The sequence below is a fragment of the Sciurus vulgaris genome (assembly GCF_902686455.1).
Source record: "Sciurus vulgaris genome assembly, chromosome: 4".
Classification (NCBI taxonomy): Eukaryota; Metazoa; Chordata; class Mammalia; order Rodentia; family Sciuridae; genus Sciurus; species Sciurus vulgaris.
Genome location: NC_136464.1, coordinates 52,593,792 through 52,610,374, shown reverse-complemented (window position 1 = coordinate 52,610,374; position 16,583 = coordinate 52,593,792). Strand labels below are relative to the sequence as shown.

At 49.7% G+C, this 16,583-nt stretch overlaps 1 protein-coding gene across 10 annotated transcripts; it reads right to left on the bottom strand.

Moving 5' to 3' along the window:
- Positions 1-3,319: 3,319 nt before the first annotated feature.
- LOC306659351 (dual specificity protein phosphatase 13B) lies at positions 3,320-15,034 on the bottom strand. Of its 10 annotated transcripts, none has more exons than XM_079136789.1 (6): positions 12,327-12,452; positions 11,175-11,378; positions 9,983-10,077; positions 6,606-6,779; positions 4,419-4,639; positions 3,320-3,751 (listed from the first exon to the last, which is right to left on the bottom strand). In XM_079136789.1, exons 2-6 carry the CDS (start codon positions 11,274-11,276, stop codon positions 3,543-3,545), a joined length of 801 nt encoding a protein of 266 aa, XP_078992915.1. In that variant the 5' UTR covers positions 11,277-11,378; positions 12,327-12,452; the 3' UTR covers positions 3,320-3,542. The 10 variants fall into 10 exon arrangements, with proteins under 10 accessions (XP_078992915.1, XP_078992917.1, XP_078992916.1 ...); XM_079136791.1 differs by lacking the exon at positions 12,327-12,452 and adding an exon at positions 11,687-11,842; XM_079136790.1 differs by lacking the exons at positions 9,983-10,077; positions 11,175-11,378; positions 12,327-12,452 and adding an exon at positions 14,800-15,019.
- Positions 15,035-16,583: the final 1,549 nt, after the last annotated feature.

Here is a 16,583-nt window from a genome sequence, read left to right as displayed (position 1 = left end):
TTTCTATATTGTTAGCACTCAATCCTAACAAAAATCCTATATAGTGATTATTAATCCCGTGTTATGGTTAGGGAATTGAAATATGGAGAGATTAACTGAGGTCACATATCTGGTGAGGGGCAGAGGTAGGATTTGAACCTAGGGAGTCTGACCCAAAGTCATGTTTTTATATACCACTTCTTTCACAAGGTTGCTCTAGAGAAGAAGAGAGAGTGGCCATTGTCACAGACTTCTCCAGTGAGTGTGGCAGGAAGGAAGGCATCCATGGGAGGTGCCCACCTGGAGCTAGCATCTTTTTCTCAGAGGCTTGGGAAATGTTTGACTTTACTGCTGTTCACAAAGCCCTGAGAAGGTGAGATGCTGAAACCCAGGCCCCAGGCCCAGGATGAGGCTCTGTCCTTGCCTCTAGGCACCCCAGCCAGCAGGGGGGGATGATGATTTAGAGACTGCCTTCTGGGGTCACTATTCTGGGTCTTGCTGACGATGCATGAGCAAGAAATAGCACCAGGACTGAGCTGTCAGGTGCAGGGGAATCCGAGGGAATCGGGGTAGGGTAGGTTGGGCTGTTGAGCTGGGACTACTTTTATCTGTTCTGGAGAATTACAGGCCCCAACAACCTAAGGACATCTTAAGAATAGTTTTCCATCCCTCGAGTAGAGAGGAGCCCTGTCTGGTTGAGGCTGGACCCTATGACTCTCCTTCTGCTCTCCTCCAGCTGGGACATATATACCCTCTGGAAAAGGTGCAGAGAGCACTTGAGGCAGTCAGTACCTAGCTGGAATTGGGACTAAGTGCCACAGAGAAGTGAGCAGAAGAGCTGGATGGGCAGTACCCGTCCCGAGCCAAGGTCCCGAGGTCCTGGAGCCAGGAGGAAGCATTCCAGCCTGCCTCATTTGGCAAGCCCTTGCCAGTCCTGCCATCTTTGCCTGTACTTTTTCACTCTGGGCATTCCCCTGAGCCTGTTTGTTGCTCTGTAAAATGGAGATATACATCTCCCCCAACCAAGGCAGTACACATTTACATATGTAGATTATGTATTTCAAAGGGGTGAATAGAAGCTAAAACCTGGCCAGAGGTTGACTCACTCAGTTGGGCACCCTGACTTGGAGCTCTGTCTTATTGGGAGAAGGGAATACATTTTTCTTTACCAAATGGGTTGCTCAGGAGTGCTTCTGTCTGAAAGTTTGGTTTATTCAGAGGGGGCATCTTTTCTAAATTTGTACAAAGGAAAAGTACTTGCCCTCCAGGAATTGAATAGATAGGAGATTAGAGCAAAAGCCCCTTAGTCCCCTAGGAGAGGACAGAGTTGGCCTCACAGAACCTTGGTGAGGAGTGAGGGGAAGGATCAAAGGGGCCACACGAGTGATAAAATATGGTGGAAACAGGATGTTGGGCTGGTGAGATGCTGCAGGTAGGTAGAGCTGGGAGTAGAGGAGGTACCTTCTGGAGGCAGACCCAGTCCTGGGGCCTGTTAGGATCCACTTCCCTTCATGGCCTCTGCAGAGATGGACAAATGGCTATGACTGCTTGTCTAGGGACCCACAGAGCTGTACTTAAGTGTAGAATCATAACCAGAGGGTGTGGGAACTGTGGGGACATTGAATTTAGGAAAGGCATTAGACAATTGTCCGTGGGAGTGATAGGTGATGTGACAAGGGGTGTATGGGCATTTTGGTAACCTACAGAAGCGCTACCAAACTTAGTTCCAGGAGGGATTCCCAGAAGTGACATCCAAACAGATCTCAAGGAGAAACTGAAGTTAGCCTAGTAAAACCGGGCGAGGGTGGTGCACTTAGGTTGTGCAGCCAAGGTAAGAGAGTGAGGTGTGTTTTGGGAACTTCACTGTTTCTTATTTGCATAGTATGTATGGGAACAGAGTTTCAATGTGGTTGGAGATATGAGAAGGTCTTAGGTGATGAAGCAGCTTTATAATTTGTCAAGGTGTTTGCACTTTGGGGGTTTTAAGTGGAAAGGTGATGTGATTAGATTTTTATTTCCGTAAGATGCCTGCCTTGGAGGGGCAAGGCTGGAGCCAGAGAAACCCTGTTCATGCAGGGAGGTGCTGGAACTTAGGTAGTCACAAGGAAGATGGAGCTAAGCAGCAAATCCAGGGAGTATTTAGAAGTCCAGAATGACATCTGTCACCTACTTGGGAATAGTGGCTATGGGAACCTTTCTCTGAAATAGGAATGTAGGAAGAGATGTGGGTCTTGCTGCAGGGTGAGGGAAAGTCAGCTGAGTTGAAAGTTCAGGTGTAATAGTCAAATGTGTGTGGTCATTGGGATGCAGAGGGTTTGACTCAGGAAAGAGAATTGGGCCATATTTGTCTGGGATCAGTAGTCTAGAGATGCTCACTGAGCTCACAGGAGCAGAGGATCCCCACCCCCAGGCGATCAGAAACACCAAGGGAGACAAGAGGCAGAGGATAACATCCTGAGAAACCTTGACATTTGGGAGGTCAGTCAGAACAAGCAAGGTCTAAATAGAAGCAACCAGAGAGGAAGAAGGAAAGCCAGCCCATTTAAACCTCATAAGTATCTGAGTGTGTATCATTTATAGGTCGGAAGCTGGAGGGGGCTTTCCATACTGTCTTACTTTATTGTAGCATGAGAACTAACAAACTCAGAGCTAAATGTTTTATTCTATTATACTTCTGTCCCTCACCTAGAATTTCTGGAGTGTCTTCTTCCCAACCCCATCTTCCTCTTGTTTAATGCCTTCATTCTTTAGGTGTCTATAAGGCTAAGCAGTCCTTTTTAAAGTGGAGTGTAATTGACTTGGTTTCAAAAGATGTTATTTGTGCTCAGCAAGTATTTGGGGGATTTTGTTTTGTTTTGTTTTGTTTTGTGGTGCTGGGAATCTATCCCAGGACCTTGCATGTGCTAGACACACACTGTACCACTGAGCTGTATCACCAGCCCTAACAGCATGTTTCTATTGTTGGCTTTGGGTAGGGTGGGCCAACAGGAAGTGACACATGGAGCATGTGAACACATGGAACTTTGGTCTTGATCAGACAACCCAACCCTAGGGTGACGGTATGAGAAGAACAAGATAAGAAAGAAGTACTCTAAGCCTCAGCACTTGTACTCTGACTCCTCTGCATTGCAACCAGGGCCAATGTCACCAGCCAGTCCTCACCGGCCCTCCGCCTTCAATAAACCTTGGCATGGACTCACACTCTTTTCTTCTCTAGGCTGCCATCATGCTGAATCACAGTTAGTAAGTTCTCTGGAACCTCATGGCCCTTGCAGAGTAAGCCATTCTCTCACAAACCACCAGAAGATCTCTTGTCTTTATTATGATGAACCTTTTATTATAGAGACAGACTGAATTCTCTTTTGCATAAAGAATCTCTGATTGGGTTGGGGAATCCACCTGCTAAAGGTCACCACCCAGCTCTCCCTGCCCCTGCCTCAGCTAAGCCCCTACTGGCTGTTTACACCTCAGGGTCTCTGGAAACAGCAGAGGCTGCTATCCCCAGGTCCAGGCTTGTCAGGTTGGGCCATGCTGGATGGAGAGCCAGGGCTCTGGGCTGCTTGTCAGGTCATTAGCCGCCCCGTCTCCCGCCCTAGCCGGTTGTCCAGAACCTGGAGTTGCCGGAGGAAGCCTGAGTTGGGGCAGATATCTCGGTGGGCCTGCACCGTCTGGATGGCCTCTACCAGTGTCATGTTCTCGCAGATCATGAGGAAGGCCAGGACAAGTGTGGCAGAGCGGCTTACCCCCATGGCACAGTGGACCAGCACGCGGCCTGTGGGGAGACCCAACCCGGGTGTCAGACGCCTACCCTGTATCGCTTACCACCTTAGAAAGAAGACACCCCTGGCCATCCTTCAGCCCATCTACCCACCACAGCATCCAGGAACACTGTAAGATGGGACACCTGAGGCCCAACAAGGGAAGAAGACTGGCTCAAAGTCAAATAGCAAGTAGTGGCAGGGCTAAGGTTAGCAACTGGGATTTCTTTCTGACCCAGGGTGCTTCCTCTGACATCTTTGCAACTCAGTGGAGGTGGAGGTTACTGGACTCCTGGCGTCCCCTGAATTTGTGTCAGATTGCGGGGGAATGTCTACCCACTTCCACCCTCCACAGTTCTGCCCTCTCCCCTGCCCCTGCAGCTCTGTGCCAAAGCCTCATCTTGGAGGGGCCTTTACTAGGTCTTGTGCCTTTTGCCTAATGTCTTGTCTCTTACTGAGGTATGTGGTTATGCCAATGACCACAGCAGATTGTAGTTACGTCTGACACCGTTGGTTTCCAGAGTGCCTCTGAAAGGCACACTAAGTGGTAGCAGCTATTTGCCCCACAGTGTGGGAGGATTGTTGATGGGGATTGTGCTCTGAACTCCCCACCCATCAGTGCTACTGGAGAAATGGATAGCTTAACTCCCAACCCCACCCAACTCCTTCCCAGAAGCTCACCTCGGGGAGTGTTGAGGGCAGTTCGGATATATTGAGCAACAGGCAGAAAGTAGACACTGAGGTCAAAGAAGGGGTTGTCATCAGCCTCGATGCCATAGTACTCCAAGGGCATCCCGTGGTAGAACTTGGCACCTGTGTCCACTTGAAACTTGCCTGCAGCAACATTCACAACATGGGTGATGCCCAGCTGGATCAGCTGGCTCTTATCCCGGGCAGCATACCTGGAGTGGGGCACAAGGGGATGAATCTCACTGGGTTAGCTCTCGCTGGGTTGGAACTTGCTGTTTCCCTCCAAGAACAGAGATGTGAACTGCTGAACTGCCCTAGTGAAGGGACATCTGTAGTTGAAAATGAAGACTCCTTTTCATTCAGGGTAACTTTTCTGAAGGACAACTGGCTACACACATCAAAAACCTTAGAAATGTACATATACTTGTCCCCAGCAATTCTCCTTCTAGGGACATAATATAAGGAAGAATTCAGAATGTGCCCCCAAATATATGTAAATGGAATCTGGTGATATTTAAGATAGTGAAAAATTAGGGGAAAAAACTATTAAGAATCCTATAGTAGGATATTAAGTATGGTATAGTCCTCTCTTATCTGAGGTTTTGCTTCCCATAGTTTCATTTACTACAGTCAACCATGGTCCCAAAACATTAAATTGTCAATTCTAGAAGTAGACAATTCATAAATTTTAAATTTTGTACTGTTCTGAGTAGTGTATGAAATCTTGCAGTACCCTGCCCAGTACATGAATCATTCTTTTGTCCAGTGTATCCACACTGTATATGCTATCCACCCTCTAGTCACTAAGTAGCTGTCTAGGCTATTAGATTAACTGTCATTGTATTGTAGTACTTGTGTTCATGAAACTGTACTTTAGTTAATATAGTAACTTTTCTATCTTATTAATTGTTACTCTCTTACTATTTCTAATTTGTAAATGAAACTTTCCCTAGGTATTTATAAATAGGTAAAACAAAACAGAAGATACATAGTGTTTGATACTATCTTCAGTGTCAGATATCCACTGGGGGTCTTGGAATATATCTCCCACCACAGAAAAGAGGGACTACTGTGTATCAAAATGATGAAATACTACATAACTACTAAAATGTGGTAGATGAAGGTAAATAAAGAAAGTTGTCTACACTATATCAAGAACCTCTGAAAATACAGGGTACAAAGCAGAATGTTAACATTTAAAAAATATGTAGTATGATTTCATTTTAAAAGCTTTCTGTGTAAAGCAGATCACAAAGCCATACTATAAAGTATATAAGCATTTTTATAAGAAAGAACTGTGAAAAAGCATGTATATGTGTATGCATTTTTAAAGTCTACAAGAATTATATCTGTGTGGGAGAAGGAATACTATATTAGTCATATTGTTACAAGATGTTAATCCACATTTTCCAAATATTAAGGAAAATTTCTAAATATACATATTTGGTTCATATTTTCAAAAGTTTAAGAAACCTTTTAGAAAAAATAACTCAATTCTGTTCTCTCCTACACAACCTAGAGAAAGTCATGTGTTCTCCCAGGATTCATGTCACTTAAATATTCCTAGGATCATTGTTTTTAATTGCCAAAAAGTGGAAACAATTCAAATGTCCACATATTATAGAATATCCATTGTGTTATAATCACACAATGGAATATTGCACAGCAATAAAAAATGAATGAACTTCAGCTACTCATAACAACATAAGTGTCTTTCACAGTTTTAAGCAAATCATTGCCAACCACAAAATACGCACAATATGATTCCATTCATGTAACTTTAAAAGACAAACTCATGTTGTTTAGGTACATAGGTGGTCAAATCTTGAAAGAAAAACAAGGACATAATGATTTTGACACTTAGAGAGTGGTTATTCCCTGGGAAAGATAAAAGTTAGATGGATTCAGTAGGGGCTTCTGGGGCACAAGAAATGTCCAGTTTCTTGGCCTGGGAGATGAAACTGTTCATATGTGCTCTGTGCACTTTTCTTATGTTCTATTTCCACAGTTAAGAGTAAAATCATGTAAGAAGAAAGAAAAACGTGGAAAGAGATGGTGGGTGGCAGAGGGTGCCACCTCTGCCCCTGGAGCACTCTGGGAGAAGCTTGTTTTCCATTCGTATGTGAACCTCACACCCACTTGCCACCTCCACCGGCCATGTAGGTAGGTCTTACTCACGCATCTCCCAAGAAAAGGTTGGGCCAGACCTCGTTGATGTGGTTCAACATGGTGGCCCGACGGACCCACAGCAAGCGCTGCAGCGAGGCCAGTGTGGGTGGCTGATAGGGAGACGCCCGGACTGCCCCGTGGATCTTGGGCCTCCGGAGATCCTGCTTCTGCAGCGAGTTCATCCTGAAATAGAGTAGAACACCCCAGTGCTGGAGACAGGCTCCCCCAGGTGGATCCAGCTGACAGGGAGGTCTGTGGTGCAGTGCCAGGTGCCTTTGGGGTGCCTTTGGGGTGTTGTGGGCAGGGCCTGTGGGAAGGGTTATTTCGAATGAGGTTACTAACCAGCTCAGCTGGGCTGGGACCTAGACCCTTTTCCTCAGGCACAAGGGGCAGCAGAACTCCCTGATCACTGCTGGGGTGCTGAGCAGACCTCTCTCCTGCCCTTTTCTGAGGCTATGGGTGTTAGAAGCTTTGGCCTTTGGGCCTTCAGTTTCCCTTTTTATGACACCAGTCAGTGCCAATCCCACCCCGTAAGTGTCCTGTAAGTTTGAACCTTGTAGGGATGGAAACTCTGGAAGGCTACAGTTTTCAGAGGGCACCCAAAGTGGGTGGCTCATCTCAACCCCCTACCCCAGAACTTGCAGGGCTGGTCCCACTTCCAGGTCCTTGAGATCAGAGTCTCTCTCCAGTGTGAGAGTCAGCGCCTGTGGACTGATAATCGTTGGCATTTCCATATTGAATGAGCTGATGCCTCTTCTAAGTCTAATGCCTCCCTTATGGTATGTCCCTGTTTCTCCTAGAAGGACACCAAAGCTCAGAGTATTTTTTTTAAGTGGCACCCACAGCTATGTGGCTGATGAGCAGCAAGACCGGGGTTTCAGTCCAGGTCTGTGCACCTTCAGTTCCATCCCCAAACCTTTCAGTTGCCACCTTTGGGAATTCCAGAGTGGTCACTAACCCATGGGTCTCCTCAGAGGAGCCTGGGTGTGGCTGAGCTACACATCTGCCTGCAGGCACCGGGCTTTTCCTCCTTACCCCCATGGCTCAGGCCAGTGCAGCTCGGCAGGCCTCACCCGAGCGGGGCGGGTTGTGTCAGGAGTCAGCTGGCTCAGGGTGTCTGGGACCCTGCAGAGCTGGGGCATCAGGGGCACCAGAACCTGAGCCTGGTGCTGTGATGGGAAGGAGGGCCTTTCTTGGCCAAGTGTCCCTGATCCTCTCAACCAGTAACTAGGGAAGGTGCAAACTGGGAAGAACACCTTTTCCCTGTTGTAAGTGGTGGCAGGACCAGAGAGAGAAACAGGCACCCAGGAGGCCACTGGCTTGGCCAGGCTCACCCAGCGGGTGGCTGGAGGACATGGCGGAAGTGAAGACCCAGTTTTTCCCCTCATCTCCCACTGTGACCTCTCAGGGCAGGCTGAATGGCCTGCCACCTACCTAGGGCATGGTCTGGGACCGGGAATGGGGGACTGGGTGCAGGGGCAGGACTCAGCATGTGAGCGGAATAGGGCTGGGGTAGGTTCCGTACAGAACACAAACGCTGTGAAGCGGCTAGAATTCCAGACCTGGCCTTGGAGCCCATGGGGGTGGGGCTGAGAACAGAAGTAGGCATTGTGGACGGAAGCAGCAGTCATTCCAAGCCCCAGGCCCCCTCCCTCCGTGACATCTCTGGGAGTGAAGGCTTTTAGCCCCATTATGCCCCTGAAGATGGGAGGCCACCTGAAAGTGGTGGCAAGAGAACTTTAGAGGGAGGGAGGAGAATTGGCCAGGACTGATTCTGTGGCCCTGAGCAGGAACAATTTTTTGCTGGTGCCTGGGCCACACTTTCTCTTTCTCATGCTAAAGATCCTGGTATTGCCTGACTTCTCAGAATTCTCTGGGGTTCTGTCCTGAGCAAGAGAGAGGTCTGTGTATGAAGTAACCACAGGGCAGAGGGTAGTGTAATATGTTGGGGTGGAGGGGGTCCTAGACTCTGGAGGCATCCGACAGCAACACTAGTCTGGAGCCACCAGGTGGGGCTGCTCCAGTGCCTGGCAGGACTAGATGGAGCTTTGGGAAGCTGGCAGGAGCCTATCCAGGCCTGTTGAGTTTGGCGTGGGGTAAGGACGCCCCCCAGTGGCCAGTGGGTGCTGTGCAAGCCCAGCTGTACTAGGGAGCAGGAAGCTAGGCTGGCTGTGAAGAATTGGACCTCTTTCCTTCTGGAGTCTCCAGAGGGTCAGGGATTTAGAGGCTGCTATAGCACAACTCAGGTCTCAAACACTTAAGAGACCCCAACCTAGTTCTTGAGGATGGAGCCTGTCCTTGGACTCCTCTTGGTCAGATCTCTCCTGGCTCCTGATGCTCAGGGTATACCCACCACAGATCCACTGTCCCACTGGGGGGACAAGCCCACCTTGCCAGTCAGAGTCAGGCCAAACTGCCCATCTGACACCTCAGGCTCCCAAAGGAAGAAGAGTTTGGCTTCAGCTCCCCTTGTTTCTGTTGCCTTCAGCCCTGGATGGCAGAGGGTCCTGTCTGGTACTTCCATGTTTCCTCAGCCATAGCAGGGTGAAGCTCAGGAAGTATCCTTGTACTGCCCTGCTGCCCACCCTCTCTGCCTCCTTCTTTTCCCCAGCAGGCACAGGCTGGGTGGGACTAGCGTTCACAGGACAGGGCAGTAAGGGGCTGGGGAAAGAAGCCCCCAGGAGAGTGGCAAGTGGATGCCAGGGGTGGGCTGCTGTGGTCTCTGGGCCCATTGTGCAGCTTGGAGGAGGACAGATCTGGGTAGAATTCTCAGGTCTTCTACTTGTATCTATGTGGCCTTCTCAGAGCCATTTTCTTTCTTGAGGCAGTTGTAAGAATCCCATGAAATCATAAATGAAAAGCATCTTCCATAGGGTCTGCCTCATGGTAGATGGCCAATAAATGGTGCATCGTACTATAATTGTCATTACTATAATTACTCTTACCCATTCAGACCTAAGCTGTATCCTAGGTAGAGGGCAACTTCTCTTTGGGGGCTGAGATTTGGTCTCTATCTCTTCGTGTTTATTTATTCAGGAATAATTACCATATTTACCATTTATTAAGAAAGGGCAAACTATGTACTAGACACAACTAAGAACCTGTGTTTTCTCATTGAATCCTCATAGTGCTCTTATGAAGCAGGTAATAGTATCAGCCCCATTTTACAGATGAGAAAACCAAGGCTTTGAGGTTAAGCAATATCACACAACCAACCGATGAGGGAGTCAGGATTCAAGCCCAGGTCTTTCTGACTCTCTTATCTCCGACACACTTAGTCCCTCAACCCAGCCTCCATCCTCACCTGACACCCACAGGCCCCTGTGCCCTGGCCCCTGTTACCCGGCATGCTCAGGCCCCCCCCTAAATTGAGGGCACTCACCCACCTGAGGGGGTGTCCAGCCCAGGCTGTGGTCTTCTCTGACAGGCAGTTTGTGCTGCCAGCTTCCAGCCGCCTGTCTCTGCACATTTGATGCTGTTTCTATTTTTTGATTTGAGTTTAATTATAAAGAATGCTGTCTGCTCCCCCCTTCCAACCTCCCCCTGCCACTCCCAACTGGTCCACTAGTCTTGTGGCAGGTCAGTGCCAAGCCTAGCCAGGCACCTCCCCCAAGCCTAAGCCTAGGCCTCAGCCCTGGCCCTGCTGGGAGCACAGGCAGCTCAGCCAAGGTCTGCCTGTGTTTGTGTATATGTGCATGAGGATGACTGGGCAGGAAGGGGGAAGATCAAACCAACCATCTTAAAAGCTCCTTTCGGGGACTGGGATTTGGCTCAGTGGAAGATCACTTGCCTAGCATGTGTGAGGCCCTGGGCTTGATCCCCAGGACCACCAAGAAAAGAAGAAAAAGAAGAAGGAAAAAAAAAGGCTCCCTTGGTCTTTATGGTTAGTGTGAAGCAGGGGCAAAAAGTGGGAGCTGGAAGGATCTGTGGAGCAGGACAGAGGCTAGCCACAAGCATGGATAAGCTGGTGGTATTGCCAACATCAGTACCCAGTCCCAGCAGCCCTCAGTTGGGGGCTGGTGAAGGTGAAACTGATCCAGATTAAGCTCTGGCAGACGCAGGCTGAGGGAGGCAGTACTGGCAGTGTAAGTGGGCTACAGAACCCTGTTCTGCCTTCAGAAGCTTTATCCAAAAACTGCTCTCACCCTTTTCCATGTTCTCCCTCCCGTGAAGACTATCCCTGGCCAGTCCCACTGTCCCATGAGGTCTGGGAGATGGTCTTTAAGGTCCCTCCCAAGACTAACTGGTCAGTTAGAGACTTTGGATTTGGGCCTATTAGGAACTTCCCTTGTTATCCAGAGACCCTCATCATATACCCATACCTTAAACTCATTCCTGCTCCCGCTCCCAGAACACACACACACACACATACACACACACACACACACACACACACACACACACACACACAGTTCCTGCTGGTGTTCCCTAAGCCTGGGGAGAGCTGGGGGGAGGGTGGCTGTGGCCAAGGACTATTAGGAACACTTAGAACCCTCTTCCACTGCCCCCTCTCCAGGGAACTTGGGGTCCCTGGCCAAACAACCTCAGGGCTTGGCTGACAAGGCAGCCTACTCCCACCTGTGGGGACTGAAGACAGTGACCGAGAGGGGGTGAGGGATACAGGAGGAAGTAGATGGAGTGGCAGGCTCGAGGATGGATCCCACGCTGGGCTCTTAGCATCTTCTTGGCATCCACCTGGGCCAGAGCCTCCAGAAGCACCAGCAGGGTCAGTGCCAGAGCTGCAAAGTGGCAGAGCCTTGTGGCAGGGAGTAAGGACTGGCTCTGCGAGAGAGAGACATGCTTCATATTACAGGCTGATAAACCAAGGTCCAGGCTGGCTGGAACTTGTTAGGGCAGCGGCAAGAGTCGTCATCTAAACCTGCTCTGTCTCGAGTCCTGGGTGTAAGATCAAGTGGGTGTGGGTGAAAAGGGATGAGGTTGGCTTGGCATTCATGATTTATGGAGAGAGATGACCTCTCTGCAGCCCTGTCACCCTAAGGGGCCCAAATGCCAGAGCTACTGGGTACAGCGCACAGGCTGTGCACTTCACAACTCTAGGGGTTCCAGTAACATCATTTGATAAATGGTACCTCTATAAGTTGTGCAGTGCTGCCCTGCTCAAACAGCTCCCCCAAAACAGCTGCCTGATGAGCAAGATGCTGAAGTTAGAAGTCAGGGTTTCTAAGACTCCAAGACTGAGAAAGTGGGGTGATTGGGCATGATCAGAGATCTGCTGATCTTCCAGGTTCTTGAATCCTGTCTAAGGAGAGAGAGCAGACTGGGAACATGCCATTTCCATGGGCTCATATCCCCTTTTGTTTTCCCAGTCCACAGAGCTTCATGGCTGCACATCTGCCTTGGTGAGATTTGATGATTCCCATAGGCTTAGTCAAGGTGGGACAGGGCAGCCTGGAGCAGGTGGGAAGGCCTCACCTCTTCTACAGAATGCTTACCACCCCCAATTTTTCCTTGACTTTCTCTACCTTCTGGGGTCTGAAGAATCAAGGTCAACTGAGGCAGGGGTCCTACTGGAGGACTGCTTGCCTGGCCCCAGTGAGACCTTCAATGGGCAAGAGGACCCCTATGGGTTGGGGAGCATAGCAGGCCCCCTGTCACCATTTCCAGCCACACACAGCCCCACCAGCCAACTCTTGACATGTTCTTTGCCCTGGCCTTTGCCTGACTTCTCATTGTCATTGGCACCTGTCTTCACTATCGTATATTCCTTACCTGGCTTCTTAGCTCCGACTTGCACCCCGCAGTTGCTTGTCCAGCTGGCAGAGCTGGTGGAGGAAGCCACGGTTGGGGAAGATCCACCGGTGTTCCCTCACAGTGATCACCGCCTGACGCAGGGACAGCTGCTGGTGCAGCATGAGATAGGCCAGGACCAGTGTGGCAGAGCGGCTCACACCCACCACACAGTGCACCAGGACCTTAGCTAAGGGAGACATCCTGGTGAAAGACCCTTTTCCACCAGCCATCCCACCCAGGGCCTGGGGTGGAGACCCAAGTTCCACTCCCTACCCTGCCTCAGGGCACTCTGGAACCCTGGGCAAGTCACTCAGCCTTCATGGATCTCAGTTTCCTGATCTTTTGAATGGGTAGACAATACCTATTTTGTCTGTCCTTGGGATGCAGTCCAAATCCTTAACATGGCTTACAAGACCCTCTGAGAGCTGGCCCTTCCTGACCCTGCAGCCTCATCTCAGGATGAACCCATCTCAATCCTCATCTCTAGGAACTGGGTAAGGATCACAGTTCCTTGAAACTGTCATGGTCTCTGACCTCCAGCCTTAAGCCTGTACTATTCCTACTACCTTGAAAATGTTCCTGTTGATCTTGGTCTGACTAATTTCTACTATTCATCCATTGAGTTTCAGCTGAGACGTGATTTCCTGACCACTCGAGGTATTGCTTGAATCACAGAGCAGCTCATCACTTTTGCATGTGGCTCAGTGGACACTGTTGTAAAGGGAAGTTCCCCACCTCCCTGATCCTCTGGGCTGGCCACCCCTGTCCTGTGTTGCCACACCACTTCACATTTGCCCTCCCACATCAGTAGCACTCACAATACTTTACAATTTAGCAAGTTCCATCAGTGCAGGGGCCCTGCCTTGTTCAAGTCTGGAATCCCTGAATTTAGTTTAGTGTCTGGCACATAGAAGATAATAGCTAATAAATGAATAACAAAAGAGTGTTGAAGTGCCTTGGGCATTTAAAAAAGAGTGATATGAGCTGTAGTTTTGTTATTCCCATCACATAGATGAAGAAACTGAAGCCAGAGAGGGACACTGGCTTGCCTAGGGTCATATAGCTAGAGGCACAGCCGTCTTTCAGGATGAACACAAAGACGGAGCGCCAGCCTCTCCAGGCTTCTTTATTGTACCCTGTGCATACCCACCCCCACATTTGAAAGTACTTTAGGGCAGACATCTAGATACCAAACGGTGATTCCCCAAGGCTGAGTATTGCAGAGAAAGAATTGTTCTGCTGTTTGTGAGACCTGGATTCCAGCCCCAGGGCTCCTTTGAACTTATGGCATGGTCTTATTATTTTGGCCTCAGTTTCCCCATCTGTGAAGCAATGGGTTTAGATAAAGTGTTGGAGCACTAAATGGAGAATTTCTAAAAACTAGGGATGGGAGCAGGAGCATACTGATGATTGAAGGGAAATGGGGCATCCTCCCCATGAACCAGCAGGGTGGGATATGGCTTCTGGTCCCAAGTCCTACCCCCAGGTGTGCTGAGGGCACGGTGGATGAAGTCAGCTGCAGAAGAGAAGTAGGTGCTGATGTCAAAGTCAGGGAGGTCGTGGGCTGGCACCCCCAGGTAGGTCACACTGCTGCCGTAGAAGTCAGGGCTGCCCTGACAGTAGAGGCCCCCATGGGCGGCGTTCAGCACGTGGGTGATGCCCAACTTCCACAGCTCAAAGCGGTTATTTGCCGTGGCCCTGGGAGGGGGGAGCAGGAAGGGGGCTGGATGCTGGCTACGCTGTAGGGTCCAAGGAGGCTTTGCATGGCTCCCTGCTTTGAAGGATGAAGTCCAAAGGGAGCTAGAGCCCAGCCAGCCCCAGCTAGGGTCTGCTGTGCATGCCCCACCCCCAGAGCTTTCTGGTGGAAGAATTGGTACTGTAGACCTCTTTAGACCTCTTTGCTTCCCCAGGCAATCTGCCCCCTGGGCAGGGTGGGAAGAAAGGGACTGCTCTGGCCCTGGGGGCTTGCTGCCTCTCCCTTCTTGCCCCAGTCCTCCCACATACATCCGGTTTTTCTTGATCACTAGCTCATACCTGCCTCTAATCTGCAAAGGTCTAGAGGTGACACCTTCCCTGATTCACCCTCAGTCAGGTTTCTCCACCCACTCTATGTCCAGAGGAAGGAGGCTGGAATCAGAAAGAGGGATCTCTGTCTACCCCATGTTATACTCCAAATATTTTCCCCCAGGCTTCTGGCCACTTGTCCTGGATGTGCCAGAAGACTCCAGAACCTGTGGGAAGTTCCCATCTTGCAGGTAGACAAAATACCTGCTCCCTCTGGTGGCCAAACCTGGTCACTGCATTGTCCCAAACAGATGAGAGTCCTGGAAAAAGTCCTTGGCTTGGCATGCCAAGAACAGAACTTTCGCCCCTTATTTCCACACACATCCATATGGGGTAAAGTGCTTCTCCTTGTCTCCACCCTCACACCCCTCTGCCAGTGGCCACTCACGCATCTCCTATGAAAAGATTGGGCCAAACTTCATCCACACGGCTGCAAGAGGCCTTCCCTGCCCTCAGGAGCTCCTCTAGCTCCAGGACGCTGGGGCAAGGCGTGGCTTCGGCATCTCCCTCCAGCTGTGGGAGCAAGGCCTCAGCCATGGGCCAGCCCGCCTTCCCCTCTGCCTCTGCAATCACTCTTCTGCTTCTCCAGTGTCGCTTCTCCTTCCAGGGACTGGCAGGGACAGGTGGGACAGGAGTGACTCAGCAAGTCCCAGGGGCCTTCAGAGAGGCCTGTTTCTCCCAAGCCAGGCCCCACCCCCACACTCCTTGAGAACATGGAATAAGATATACCTCCTGCAAATCACTACCTCTGTTAACCTCAGTTTCTTCATCTGTAAAATAAGGATAATCATACCTTTTATTGTTGCAAGGGTTACATAAAAAAACAAAGGATGTGCTGTGTCTAACACATAGTAGATGCTTAGAAACATTTGTTGAATTAATAGGTTTAGAGCCCTGTATAAGTCTGATTTGGGTCTAAGTTAAAACAGGTTGGAGAGAAGGTGGTTGGCTCTAAGGATGAATAATAGAAGAAGTTTTGCAGGTCTGGGATGGGAGCTGAATGTCTGTTGGATGAGCCTCTGGATTGTGGAGCTCAGGGCAGTTTTCTGAGTTGTAGTGTCATGAAAAACATGGGGAGGAGACATGGAGGACAGCATCTAAAGGGTACCCATGGTTCACAGGAGGCTTGAACAATGGTCCTGTAATGAAGATGGCCAGTTTACTCTAAAGAGAAGGCTGAAGGAGCCTTGTATATCAAAGAAGAAGTGAACATGGCTCTAGACTTTAAGAGCCAAAGGGCCACTCATCAGACATTTTGAGAGTAGGAAGGAGATTTTTCTGCCTATCAGGGCTTTCAGCCCCAAAGGAGAAACTGAGAAAAGGTGGAGCTGGTTATGGGCAAAAAGGATGTCTTACCCTCCCTCATGTGACTTCATGGGGACCCTGAGGGCCTGGGACAGGTATGAGCTCTGTTGGGCAGGTTCCCAGCTACTTGAGTCCCGCTTGAGGGGAAAGACCATGCCAGGGAATTCCCTGGAAACAGTCTGCACTCCTGTCCACCTAGGACTTGCTCCTATCCTATTCAGAGCCAGCAAAACTGGTCTGGTTCTGTATGGGGAGGCAAGGTCAAGAAGGGGCTAGAGCTCAGGACGCAGCTGGCTTTAGATTTGCTTTCTGCCAATGCTAGGTCTGGGTTGGGAGGGGGCCTTCTCTCAGGGTAGGGTAGAATTGTAGAGTGAGAAGAATTTTGGTTGGTAGGCAGATTTAGATTAGAATACCAGTTTGGGCATAGATTTACTGTGATTTGTCAGGCAATGATATTTTTGGCCTGTGTTGTATGATCTACTTCAGCTCTACTGTAGAGCTGAAACAAGGATTAAGTGAGATATTTATCTGGTATTTGGCATAGACATTGTCAGAGAGTAAAAGGGAAGTATATGATAGCCATGATTATTGGGGGCTGACTCTTGAAAGGGATCTTGCCTCCTGCAAAGGAATCAGGATAACTTCCTCTTGGTCCCCAACCCCATTTGCCAATCCCGCTCTGTCTCCACCAGCCCCCTTCTCCCTCTTAGGCGTCGGGCATGACGCATGCGCTCTCAAGCTATCCTGCAGCGTTTTCCCTACTTTTCTCCGGCGAGCTGGAGTATCGCGTCCCTTCCGGTATTGGCCCCGCCCCTCCTCCGGTAGTGCCCCGCCTTCTGCCGGTAGTGCTCCGCCTCCCGAAGCAGT

Coding starts and splice junctions, on each gene's coding strand:
- LOC306659351 (XM_079136798.1), bottom strand. CDS start 7,984: ATGAGGGGAAAAACTGGGTCTTCACTTCCGCCATGTCCTCCAGCCACC. Junction 6,780..7,631: donor CACTGGCCTGAGCCATGGGG/GTAAGGAGGAAA, acceptor ACTCTATTTCAG/GATGAACTCGCTGCAGAAGC. Junction 4,640..6,605: donor AACCTTTTCTTGGGAGATGC/GTGAGTAAGACC, acceptor GCCCCACTCCAG/GTATGCTGCCCGGGATAAGA.